The sequence below is a fragment of the Apium graveolens genome, chromosome 2, assembly GCF_009905375.1.
Source record: "Apium graveolens cultivar Ventura chromosome 2, ASM990537v1, whole genome shotgun sequence".
In the NCBI taxonomy this organism is placed as follows: Eukaryota; Viridiplantae; Streptophyta; class Magnoliopsida; order Apiales; family Apiaceae; genus Apium; species Apium graveolens.
This window is the reverse complement of record NC_133648.1, coordinates 69,259,758-69,270,627: the sequence shown is the minus strand read 5'-3', so window position 1 is coordinate 69,270,627 and position 10,870 is coordinate 69,259,758. Positions and strand designations below refer to the sequence as shown.

The 10,870-nt window shown below is 34.5% G+C and overlaps 1 protein-coding gene across 1 annotated transcript; it reads left to right on the top strand.

The window, feature by feature from the left end:
* Nucleotides 1–871: 871 nt before the first annotated feature.
* LOC141707512 (uncharacterized) lies at nucleotides 872–5,807 on the top strand. The gene is made up of 4 exons (XM_074510709.1): nucleotides 872–1,218; nucleotides 2,919–2,988; nucleotides 3,093–3,182; nucleotides 5,576–5,807. Exons 1-3 carry the CDS (start codon nucleotides 1,036–1,038, stop codon nucleotides 3,140–3,142), a joined length of 303 nt encoding a protein of 100 aa, XP_074366810.1. The 5' UTR covers nucleotides 872–1,035; the 3' UTR covers nucleotides 3,143–3,182; nucleotides 5,576–5,807.
* Nucleotides 5,808–10,870: the final 5,063 nt, after the last annotated feature.

Here is a 10,870-nt window from a genome sequence, read left to right as displayed (position 1 = left end):
AAGCTTGTTAATTTTCATCGTACGGGGGTTATCTCCTTCTTTCATACGATCAAAAATTAACGTGAACCTTCCAAATGTCCAGGGACGACCTTCTATCACCCTTGTGATGTCAATCTCATGATAAAACTGAAACAGATATCGATTCCTATCCACCTCTTTGATATAGACTCCTTTCCCAAGCCTCCAAAGAGAAGCCATTTTATGCTGCATAGCCTGGAAGTCGATGGGTGAATCAGTTAAGAATATGCCTATCAAGCACCAACGAACGTCAAATTCTGATAGCTCCTCCGTGTTTTCAACATATGAAATGCCTCCATTTTCCTCATCGTCCAGTTTGAATCTCACAAAAATATCTTCCATATCATGGATTTCATCCTGGTCACCCGCCATGTGATACTACTTGAAATGTTGAAAGAAAAAACTATGATTGAGCGAAACTGATTGATGATCTGGACACAATAGTACGGAACAAGACTAGGTTTTAGATACTTTCATACCATGGCAACAGCCAAGACTTGATATAAGGAACTGTTAATTAGTTACATACATAGTTGTTTACGATGCTAAAGTTAATGTTCTGAGATACTTGATACTATGAAAAGAACTCCTGACTAGTTAGAATTTAAAACCTAGATTTATGTGTCATGTACTCATGATTTTTGCATAGTTTATAGGGATTTATAGTTTAGATCAAAAATTAAACTGAATTTTGATATTTGGAAATAGTACTTTAGCCCAGTATCTAATTCACCCAGGTCCACAGCCCACAAACATAGCCTAATCAGATATCCAATTATACTGAGCCAATATCTGACGTGGAAATGTCCCATAACTAAGCCCCACAAGAATTTAAAATAGTGTTCACTATACAACAAGAATCAGAGTTCCAAACAAAGACAAACAACAAAAGACAAAGCTCAACTCAGCCTTGCTTAGCTTAGCTTAGCTTCCCAAGCTGCTGTATCTATAGTTTTGTGCCACTGCTTTGTTAGAACTGCTAAAGAAAAGATTTGGGTCCGACTCATATAGGTAGAAATGGGAGAGAGTAGTAGTAGCAGTGAGAGAAAGAGCTTGGCTTTGTCTCAAGTGGTCTCAGATTGTGTGAGGCGTTGGTTTCAAGAAACACTCAAAGAAGCAAAATCAGGAGATCTTTCTATGCAAGTTCTTGTTTCTCAGATGTATAATACTGGTTATGGTGTTCCTATGGATCCCCAGAAGGTCAATTTTTTTTCTTTAACTTTAAAGTTTCAATCTTTATTCACTTCATGTTCTTGGTCAATTTTTTTTAGTTTGTTGATATGTATTGGTAGGTAATTTATATTTACTTGTGTAAGGTATGGTTTGATTGTGATGTTAGGAACTTGTGATATGCTAGTGATTTTGCCCTTTTTGTTGCTATGATAATTGAGTATAGAAACTACATGCTTAAGTTTTAGGAAGTTTGGGCTATCCGGCTATGTCAAGTGTTTACCTTTTCTTAAAGAACTTGGGTGTCTTTATTGAATTTTGTGAATGCGCATTCTAGAAGAGGGGTGATGGTGGATAGTCATTGAAACCGGCCTAATTTGATAACAAGTGGATGAGATTGAGCTGACTAAGTGAGACTAGTAACTCTTTTTGTTACCTACACCTCAAAAGCCCTAACTCCACATTTATATGATATTTTTTTGGGTAATTCTGATTATGTCTCTTACTAATGGGGTCAAATTAGATGCTTATACATCACCAATTTCTTCTTTTTCCCTTCCCTCTTCCAAAAGTGATGTTGGACAATTCGAATAAACAATTCGTATTCAACAAATGACCCTTTATATAGCTTTAGTAAACTTTTGTAGCTAGGCTTCTTTTGTTTTGCTAATTTTACTTGAGGAATGTGATATTAAATGGAACTAAGTTACAGAGTAACGTAGAGTTCCTGGGAAAATTATAAATGAGTGTTTGGTTTATTGACTTGTAACTATGTAACTGCTATGCTAGTGACCATGGATGAACTTGGTAAGTGGGATGTTAAGTGTAAATACCTGGGAACTATATTTTCCATTGTCGAATTTCAAAATTGGGCAACCAAACAGTGTAACCCATTCTAGTTCCCAGGAAGTTATAGTTTACATTAAGCCAAACGAGTCCCTAATGCAATCAACTATTTTGGTTTGAAGTTGCTTGATGAAACTTGAGCTTATGAATATTTAGCAATATTAATGCAATTACAGATGACTAAGGTCGAATATAAAAAACACGCACAAAACTGTTTTTATTAGGTTTGGACTGTAAAATGCTCTACAGTATACTCTAATCGCCCATCACCAAGTCCTACCCTAACTTTGTGTAAATTTTTGTTGTTAAAGTGTTTAAAATAATTACCAGTTACAACTTCTTAATACAACTCGCGCACCAAGTTACTTAATTTTATTCTTTTAGATACCAATTTTATTCTTAAGTAGGCCGCTTATTTTCTCTTTTATTTTATCTCTTCTTTTGTGTTAGATATTTTTTGTTTGTCGCTTTATAAGTTGGTATTCTCTATTCTTTTCTACAAATAAGCTGAACCTAATTATGAATCTTTTTCCCCGCTCACTTGATGATTTATTTACTCATTGATAACCTGTATTAAATCATGTCAAAATTGTAATATTTTTAGCTCTTTTAAATGTATATCTGAAATATTTTAAAGTACAGGGTATTACAGATTTAATTTTCATGCCAACTATTAGAGATAGAAAGTGCCAATATGACATAGATGGAAGAGAAAGTGAAATATTATCAATTACAGTGAGTTGGCAATGTTTGGCAGCCCTAAAGGGTGCCTTTATTGGAGATGCTCTTGTTGATGCAATTCGTTTTACGCTGTTTTAAGTCCTTACTTTCTTTTACTCGCAAAATAATTGTTTGTTATAATTATTTCGTATTCTGTCAATCAGGCGAAATTATGGATGACAAGAGCTTCTAGAGTTAGATCTTCAGTTTGGAAAGTTAGCAATAAGCGCCCTGGTAATCCCAATATCTGCCTCTATAATTTCGCATTTCATGGCCTCAGACACATGGTTATATGTTTGTTTGTGAAGTACTTAAACCACCTTTGTGCGCTTCTTTAGGTTACAATGCAAGTGATTCCGATTCAGATGATTTGTTGGAGGAGTCTTGATCACTGTTGAACACGACATCCTTTCCACTCTGTACTTGAAGTAAGTTATGTTTTCACCTTGGAGTGGTGTATTGAAGTGAACTTTTCATGTTTTTTTTTCCTGGTGAGGCTGAAATTTTGCATCTAGTCATCAACCATGTCCTTGTGGCTTTAGTATACTCATTACAAATTCGCCAATTAAATTGTTAATAGTTTCTCCGTTCTTACTAGGCAGGCACACTCTACTTTTGTACTTTAAGAAGTTCAGTGCCCGTGCAGTATTATGGGTTTTGATATTGTAGAAACACTGATACAAAGATTATATTATCGTGGCTCCTTTTTGTCGAATATCTTGTATTGCTGTCTTTTTACTTTTGTACTAAGTGTCCAAGTAAAAGCTTCTTCAAGATTCCTATAAATGCTTTATCTAAAACAACTCTCCTCTTTTGTTTGCCCGTCATGATATACTCATTCTGAAAATGATAGAAGACCTCATTATGTGCCTTAAACATTATGAATCTGCTGATGCTTTTATACATTTCAATCATGAGGGTGTTTCCTATGATAATGTGTGCTGACAAAACAGTATATGTACTTACAGATGATAGTGTTAATACTTTATCAGTGTCAGTGAAGGTATCAGCAACACTTTTCAAGTTGGCACATGTCTCTAAATGAATTATATCATTTTGAATTTGGAAATAATATATTTTAAGAAGTTTCTGTCCATCTAGACATGTTAACAGTTAAACGGGCGAGTAGCACGATCTTTATAACACTGCAACTTTAATACTTGATTGTTTAGATAAAGTATCATAAGTGGAACATGGCCTATCCCACACAATAGATATCTGCTATGAGGCTAAATTTGCATTGATAGTGAGAAAACTTATAAGGTGGGGCTAGAAGAATCATAAAAAATTCATTTCTCACCCAAGAGACTAATCACAGTCAACAATATTTTAATGAGAATATATAGTATGTAGAATATCACTCCGTTGAACTAGATACATCAGTGATTCAGTTGAGGAGAGAGGCTGCAAGTAAATGTGGTGGTTCTTCCTTGTTGATTACTGCTTTTATGTCCGGCAGTTTTTTACAGTCACTGGTGGACTGGCTATTCTTTACCACTGACAAGCTTCGTGCAGTGTACTGTCACAAATGCTCTATGGGAGTGTTTTCTTTAGATTTTCCTCTTATATCTTATAGTTCAACCTGCCTTGGGGCATATTAAAAAAAAAAATTAGATCTCTAAAAGACTCAAATCGTGCACTTCTAGACAAAAATTGGGAATTTAGGCACCGGGGTCTGGCAATGACTTAAAATGCCATAAAAACACTCAAAGCATGAAAGGATGGTTCGGACAGCAAATATGTTGTATTGGGCAACTTGTGTAGTATATTTTTATGAGTATGGGCGACTTCTGTTCATAGTTTACCCTTTAGAGTTCTCTTGTAGATTTATCCAGAGTTTTTATGGTGATTGTAATTTTTTCTTGTACACTTTGCACTGTCCCTGTTTGTTCAGTTAGTGGCTTTGTAGCATGCATAAGAAATTACACAAAATATTACGATTAATTTATTTACTGAAGCCAAACAGATAATATGACTTGTTTTTTGGACTCTAGATGACATTGCCTTTGCTTTAAAATTTTGGATATTGTTTTCTGAAGGAATTCCGGTTGTCACTGTCGGAAAACTTAAATGTGTGTAAATTTAGAATAAAGAAGGGATTGTGGATGCAGTACACAGCGGTGTGCCTTTTAGAAGCTCTAAAAAGTCTTTTCTGCGTTTGTGTCATCTCATTTATGCAAGTGACTAGTCTGAAACCTTGAGGAGAAGAAAGATTTGTTTTGTAAGCTAACATCAGTATAAGGTTGAATTAGAACAGTCAAAATAATATCTGTCTAGCTTAGCAAAAAAAATTAATATCCGTCTAAACCTCTAGAACAGTCTGAAACCTTTAGATAGTGTTATCCAAGCTTTAAAGAGCTACCAATATGTTGAGGGCATTGATTGTGCTGCAACAAATGCAGTATGGTAGGGAAGAACTGGACCAGTTGTGAGTTGTCTACATATGTGGGTATACAGTAAATTTCTAGTTTTGCATTTGCTACCTATGAGACTGATCAGGTCACCAGAGTAGCTAATATACATGAGACACAGTGGTAGAACTTATCTTGACACTATGCCTTCATGTAGCGAAACTGCAATGCTGATGCATTAAATATTTGCTGATAGTGAATTGGACTTTGTCTTGTTTTTCGTATTGTCGAACATTTGTAAGGTTAGATTCTTAAATTGGTATTGAGATTGAAAGGAAAGGAAAAAAAACAAGGGGACTTGTGTAATATCTGTATAGAGTCATCTGAAACCATTATTCTCTGCAAACTAAGTGTTCATAAGAATGGTAATATTGATAGTTTGATCTAATTACGTTTTAAATGATTTGCAGGTCTTTGCTGTATTCTCATCACTCGGATCAATTGTACCAGTAAAGATCTTGATACTTTTCTTAGACAAAGTTTATTGTTTTCTTAGATAAAATCACATGTAGAATTTCTAATTTTGATGCCATGTCGTCCTCCCTGAACTATAATGTAAAAGGGTTTTCCCTCACTGATAGAGTCGGGAAATCTTGGAACACAGTAGCTGACATTATTGGTTACAACTTACAAGTTATCTTATTTTTCCAGTTTCTGGTGGGAGGGAAAGTTGCTGAATCTACCAAGTGTATTTGCACTTGAGTTTTTCATTCATGTTACAAATATAATCAGCCAAATATTTGTAATGCATGGATCAATAAGCATCAGCTTATTTCAAATTAACCACTAGCCTTTAAAATGAGATTAACTAAATAAAGCTTTTAAAAATGAGAAAATGATCAGCATCTTAATCGACTGATCAAACATCAAAGCACTTTAAATGGGAAAAATTGGGTAATTTTCTATTGGGTTGAAAAAAAAACTCATTTTAAGTCGGAAACTGATTATTAAATCATATAAATTAACGACCCATGTATTACAATCTCTAATAATAAATAAATATGACATAAAAAAGTATAAACAATAAATAATGAAGAAAATAAAAAGGATGTATAAAGCAAGTTAGTCCCCTAGATCTGATTAAGTAGTTCGATTTCGGATATTTTTAAACGAGTCGATCCCTTGTTTAATTTAAACAAGCTCAAATAACATGTCAAGTTACTGGCAAGATAATCAAGTCGAGATTGTTAGATATACTTGCAAACTCATTAATTTAAAAATAAAATTTCTGAATTTTTTAATATAATTACAGACTAGTCATGCCGAATTTTCCAATTCTAAACCGAATTTAGTCGGGTTTCATATAATACTCAACTCGTTTAATTAAGTGGGCGTTTGTTTGAGGTTAATCAACAAAAGGAAAAGAAAACAATAGTCCTCTTTTCTATATATAATAGCCCAACATGACTATAATATTAGAGAAACATTTTATTCTCGTTAAATGACAAATTTGCTCATTTATTTATTGTCTTTTAAAAAATGTTACTAATGAAAATCGAAACTCAGCATATTCATTCACCAAATATTTTTAAATAATTAACTAAATTATCACTTGTATTTTTCTCCATAAATATAATATGTCTGATACATTTTATCTAATTTTAAACATAATTACTGGTTTATTTTTGGAGTTCAAATATAATTCATTAACAAATTTGTACCTTACTTATTACTAACTTCTATGTTTAAAAATATGTTTTAAAATATTTTTATATAAATTAAAATTTACAAATTCCTGTATTTTTTTTAATTTCCCGAAAATAGAATTGCATAAATGTATATATATATATATATGGTCACGACTATGTAGAGTCGGTGTACTTCAGTTGAATTCGAAATCATAATTTCACCCAATTTCTTAAAAAAAAATCTTAAAATACCTTAGCTTAATTTGAATAGGAATTTGGCTCATTTTTTTTAAAGATATTCATCATTCAGTCATGTGAACCCATTCACTACGTAAATTTAGTCAATTTAAAATATGAGTCTGACCAGGATATCTGTTCAACAAGACATAATATTTTATATCAATAAAATACTTTTGTTATTTTTTATAAGATCAATTTAATAACTGATATATACTAAATTTACTAACTTGAACAAAGATGGTTTATTTTATGGACTTAATATACATGAAGTTTGACATGAGTCGTCACAAAATCTGTAGATCACCCAAACTTCCAAGATGTGTGCTTGTCGGCAGAAACTATGAACCCGGTTGATTTTGATGTAGTCTTTAACCTATCAGATCAAATATAAGGCTCGAAGTTAAAAGAAAATAAAAATTATTACTAAATTGATATACGGAAAAAGGTTGAAAACATTCATGAATAAAAGTTGATAATAATTAAAATAACACTATATTAATTCCTATACTAGAAAACAAGTTAAACCTATGTCATCATGGCCAACACGACCAACACTACAACATATTCTAAAAAGGGAGGGTCTGTGGCAACGGTTTGCGAGGGAACCTTTATACAACAAACAATTTTATAGTCGTTGGATGGTTAATCCAACGGTTGTTATTAAAAAAATTAGTCATAGGGACTGTGGACAACGTTTGGGGTCCGGAGTAATTACTTTTTTGTCCCTGTTCCCGGACCGCGGACATTGTCAGTGGTTGGGACTTAAAATAGACTCCCCTCTGTATTAACATCAACAGACGATTTAAAGTCCCAACCGCAGAATATGTCCACGATCCGTGGCCAAAGGGCAAAAAAGTAATTCTCCGGACACCTGACATTGTCTGTGGTTCCTGTGACTATTTTTTTAATAACAGCCGTTGGATTAACCATCCAACGGCTATAAAACTGTTTGTTGTATAAGGTTCCCTGACAAACCGTTGTCAGGGACCGTCGCCCATTCTAAAATACATATATTTCATTGACATGTATATATTGTGTGTTAAGGGGCATTTATGACACTTATTTATGCTCTAATAAGCTTTGAGTTGATGTATTTGTACTCAAGCTATTTGTGTTTTAACGTGTTTTCAAGTGTTTTTGCATTTCAGGCTTTACTTCATGAATCAGGTGAATTAGCATTGTTTTGATGCTAATATGGTGTTTAGGATGTATTGGAATAAAAGTTTGAAAGACTGGCTCGAAGCTGCAAGGAATAAAGAAAAGAAAATAAAGTTTTTTGGCAGAAGGTCGGCGCGCCCGGGCTGAGGTTGCGCGCGGCCGCGCCAGGGGACAGAAAGTCAGCGCGCCCACGCTGGTGAAGCGCGCGGTCGCGCTGGGTCGGGAATTAAAAATCCTGATTCTTTTGCAATTCAAATTCTGGACTCCTGGGGTGAATGGACTGCTATATAAACATAACTTAGGTCATTTATTAAAGAAAGATAATTCATAATTCAGAGTTTGAAGACATCAAGGGAGGAGAAGACGGCAAGAGATCTTTTGGCACAATTCAACAAAGGTGAAGACGATCTAGTTTATTCTTGTGAATCTTTATTTTAAGTTGTAATTTGGATGCTTGTTTCTTGTTTGTTTAAAACTATATTCTTGTGTGTACTTTGGTTTAATTATTCGTATAAAGACTACGTTTTCTATATCATGTTTTTATTAGAACCCATGTTGGCGATGAGTTCGATTATGGGTTAATCGTTATTATGGGGTTCTAACGGATTTACTTATGGATTTCTTTAGTTAATTTGTTTTAATATCTTGATGTGTGGTGATTGATTGATATCCTTGTATTGGTTGTACTTATTCGTCTTATGAGCGTCGCGAACTTATAAGATAGTGTGTTAATTCTTAATGAAGCGAAAGTGAATTTAAGGATTTAGAACTTGTCATGCTAGCATAGGTTCATGTATTGTTATGCATGATTCATAGGTAAATTTACCCATCTTACTTGCCCTATGTAATCAAGATAGATAACTTGTGCTTAAACAGTTATGTTGTCAAATTCTATAGACATATAGGGTCTTAATATAATTGGTGCCTATTCAGCTTCTATCTTTTTTGTGGATATCTGGTAGAATGGTACTCGTGCAACGAAAGTTTGCGTTTATCAGATTCGTGTTATCTGATTAGTGTCATCACCATTGCATGCTAAGGTTGAGAATAATAAGGCTATTGAATGAAGTACTTAATTAAGTTAGAATCCCATGTTTGTCATATATATTAACTCAGTCTATTTTTTTTGGCCAAATTATGTATATATCAACAGAGAAACAAGAACAAGAAGGGATCTACCCTATGCTCTATGACAGGTCATAGAGAAAGACTATCTATAACCAATCTAACAAAGATTGGAGATAGAAAGCATGCAACTGCAAGAAAAAAAAAAGAACCTACTACAAACTAGTACAAGGAATAAGATCTGGTCTACTATCCACGACTTTAGAAAACCAATCAGAGATTTTGAGCCTAGCAAAAACATCTTTGTTGATTCCTGATAGCAGCTTCCTTGGACCAAAAACACCCGAATTGTGAGCTCTAGCATTGCGCTCTCTCCAAACATGATAGAAAAAAATCTGAGCATAACAAAGAGCCACAGTGCTCTTATGCTTATCTAGAAGATCAGCCAAATAAATGAGAAAGCTATTCCAAGTGTCACCAATAATAGTAATTCCCAGGAGAGACATGAGGTTGCACAAGATCCATCTGATGTAGGAACAATGAAGAAAAATATGATAAATAGTCTCTCGAGCACCAATGCATAGATAACATTATTGAGAGTCCATGAGACCAAATCTATACAGCCTAGCCAGGGTGTGAAGCCTCCCATGACAAGAAATCCATTGATGATGCGCATACCGATTGACACAAAGCCTATGCCAAACCACATGATTCCAGGGAACCAACTCACCTATGTACCTTAAATAATTCCAAATGTGCCATGTTTTTGTCTTAGAAGCATCACAACCATCCCACAACAAAAGATCAGGGCCTGGATTGATTGTTGGAGGATCAAAAGTCGATAACCAATGCACTAGCATAGGGTCCATGTGATGACTTCTTGGGTTTGCTCTCGGAAGTAACCAACAACCATTTTGAATAATGGCACTAAGTTTGTCACCATGATGCATACCACATTGAGTGATAATAGGAGAAGTCAGAGTAGAAGCTAAGCAAGCATTCTTCCACCAAGGATCAAACTAGATATTGACTCACCATTACCAATTCTGAAAGATACAAACTGCAAAGCTAGAGATCGAAGTTTGAGGATTTTCCTCCAAATCCATGAACAATCAGTAGGAACCTTGGTTGGCCATAAATGTTTTCCTTTGAGAACTGTTTTATTAATCCAAGAAGCCCAAAGAGTACTAGACTTAGTCAAAATTTTCAGCAAATAGCCAATAAGTTGGGCTTTATTCCACTCAAGCATATTTTTTAAGCCAAGACCTCCTTCCACGCGAGGAAGACAAATGGTTTGCCAAGAAATCTTTTCTCCGCCTTTGTGGTTAATATTACCATGCCATAAAAATCTGGTGAGAAGAGACTGGATAGTAGCATGAATTGCTCTTGGCAACAAGAAATGGTTGCACCAAAAAGCTTGAAGAGCACAGACAACCGACTTGATAACAAGGCTCTACCAGCCAAGGAAAGAAGCAAGTTCGTCCAAGAATTGAGCTTATTCATGATCTTTGTTATTAGGGGCATACAATCATTTACACACAGCTACGTAGTAATCAAGGGAACACCAAGAAATTTAATAGGCAAAGTACCCTGAGGGATGAGCAAAGAGTCAAA

Excerpts from the sequence above, each read along its gene's own strand:
- LOC141707512 (XM_074510709.1), top strand. The coding sequence starts at position 1,036 with ATGGGAGAGAGTAGTAGTAGCAGTGAGAGAAAGAGCTTGGCTTTGTCT. Across the intron at positions 1,219-2,918 it reads TTCCTATGGATCCCCAGAAG|GCGAAATTATGGATGACAAG; the intron begins GTCAATTTTTTT and ends TCTGTCAATCAG. Across the intron at positions 2,989-3,092 it reads AGTTAGCAATAAGCGCCCTG|GTTACAATGCAAGTGATTCC; the intron begins GTAATCCCAATA and ends GCGCTTCTTTAG.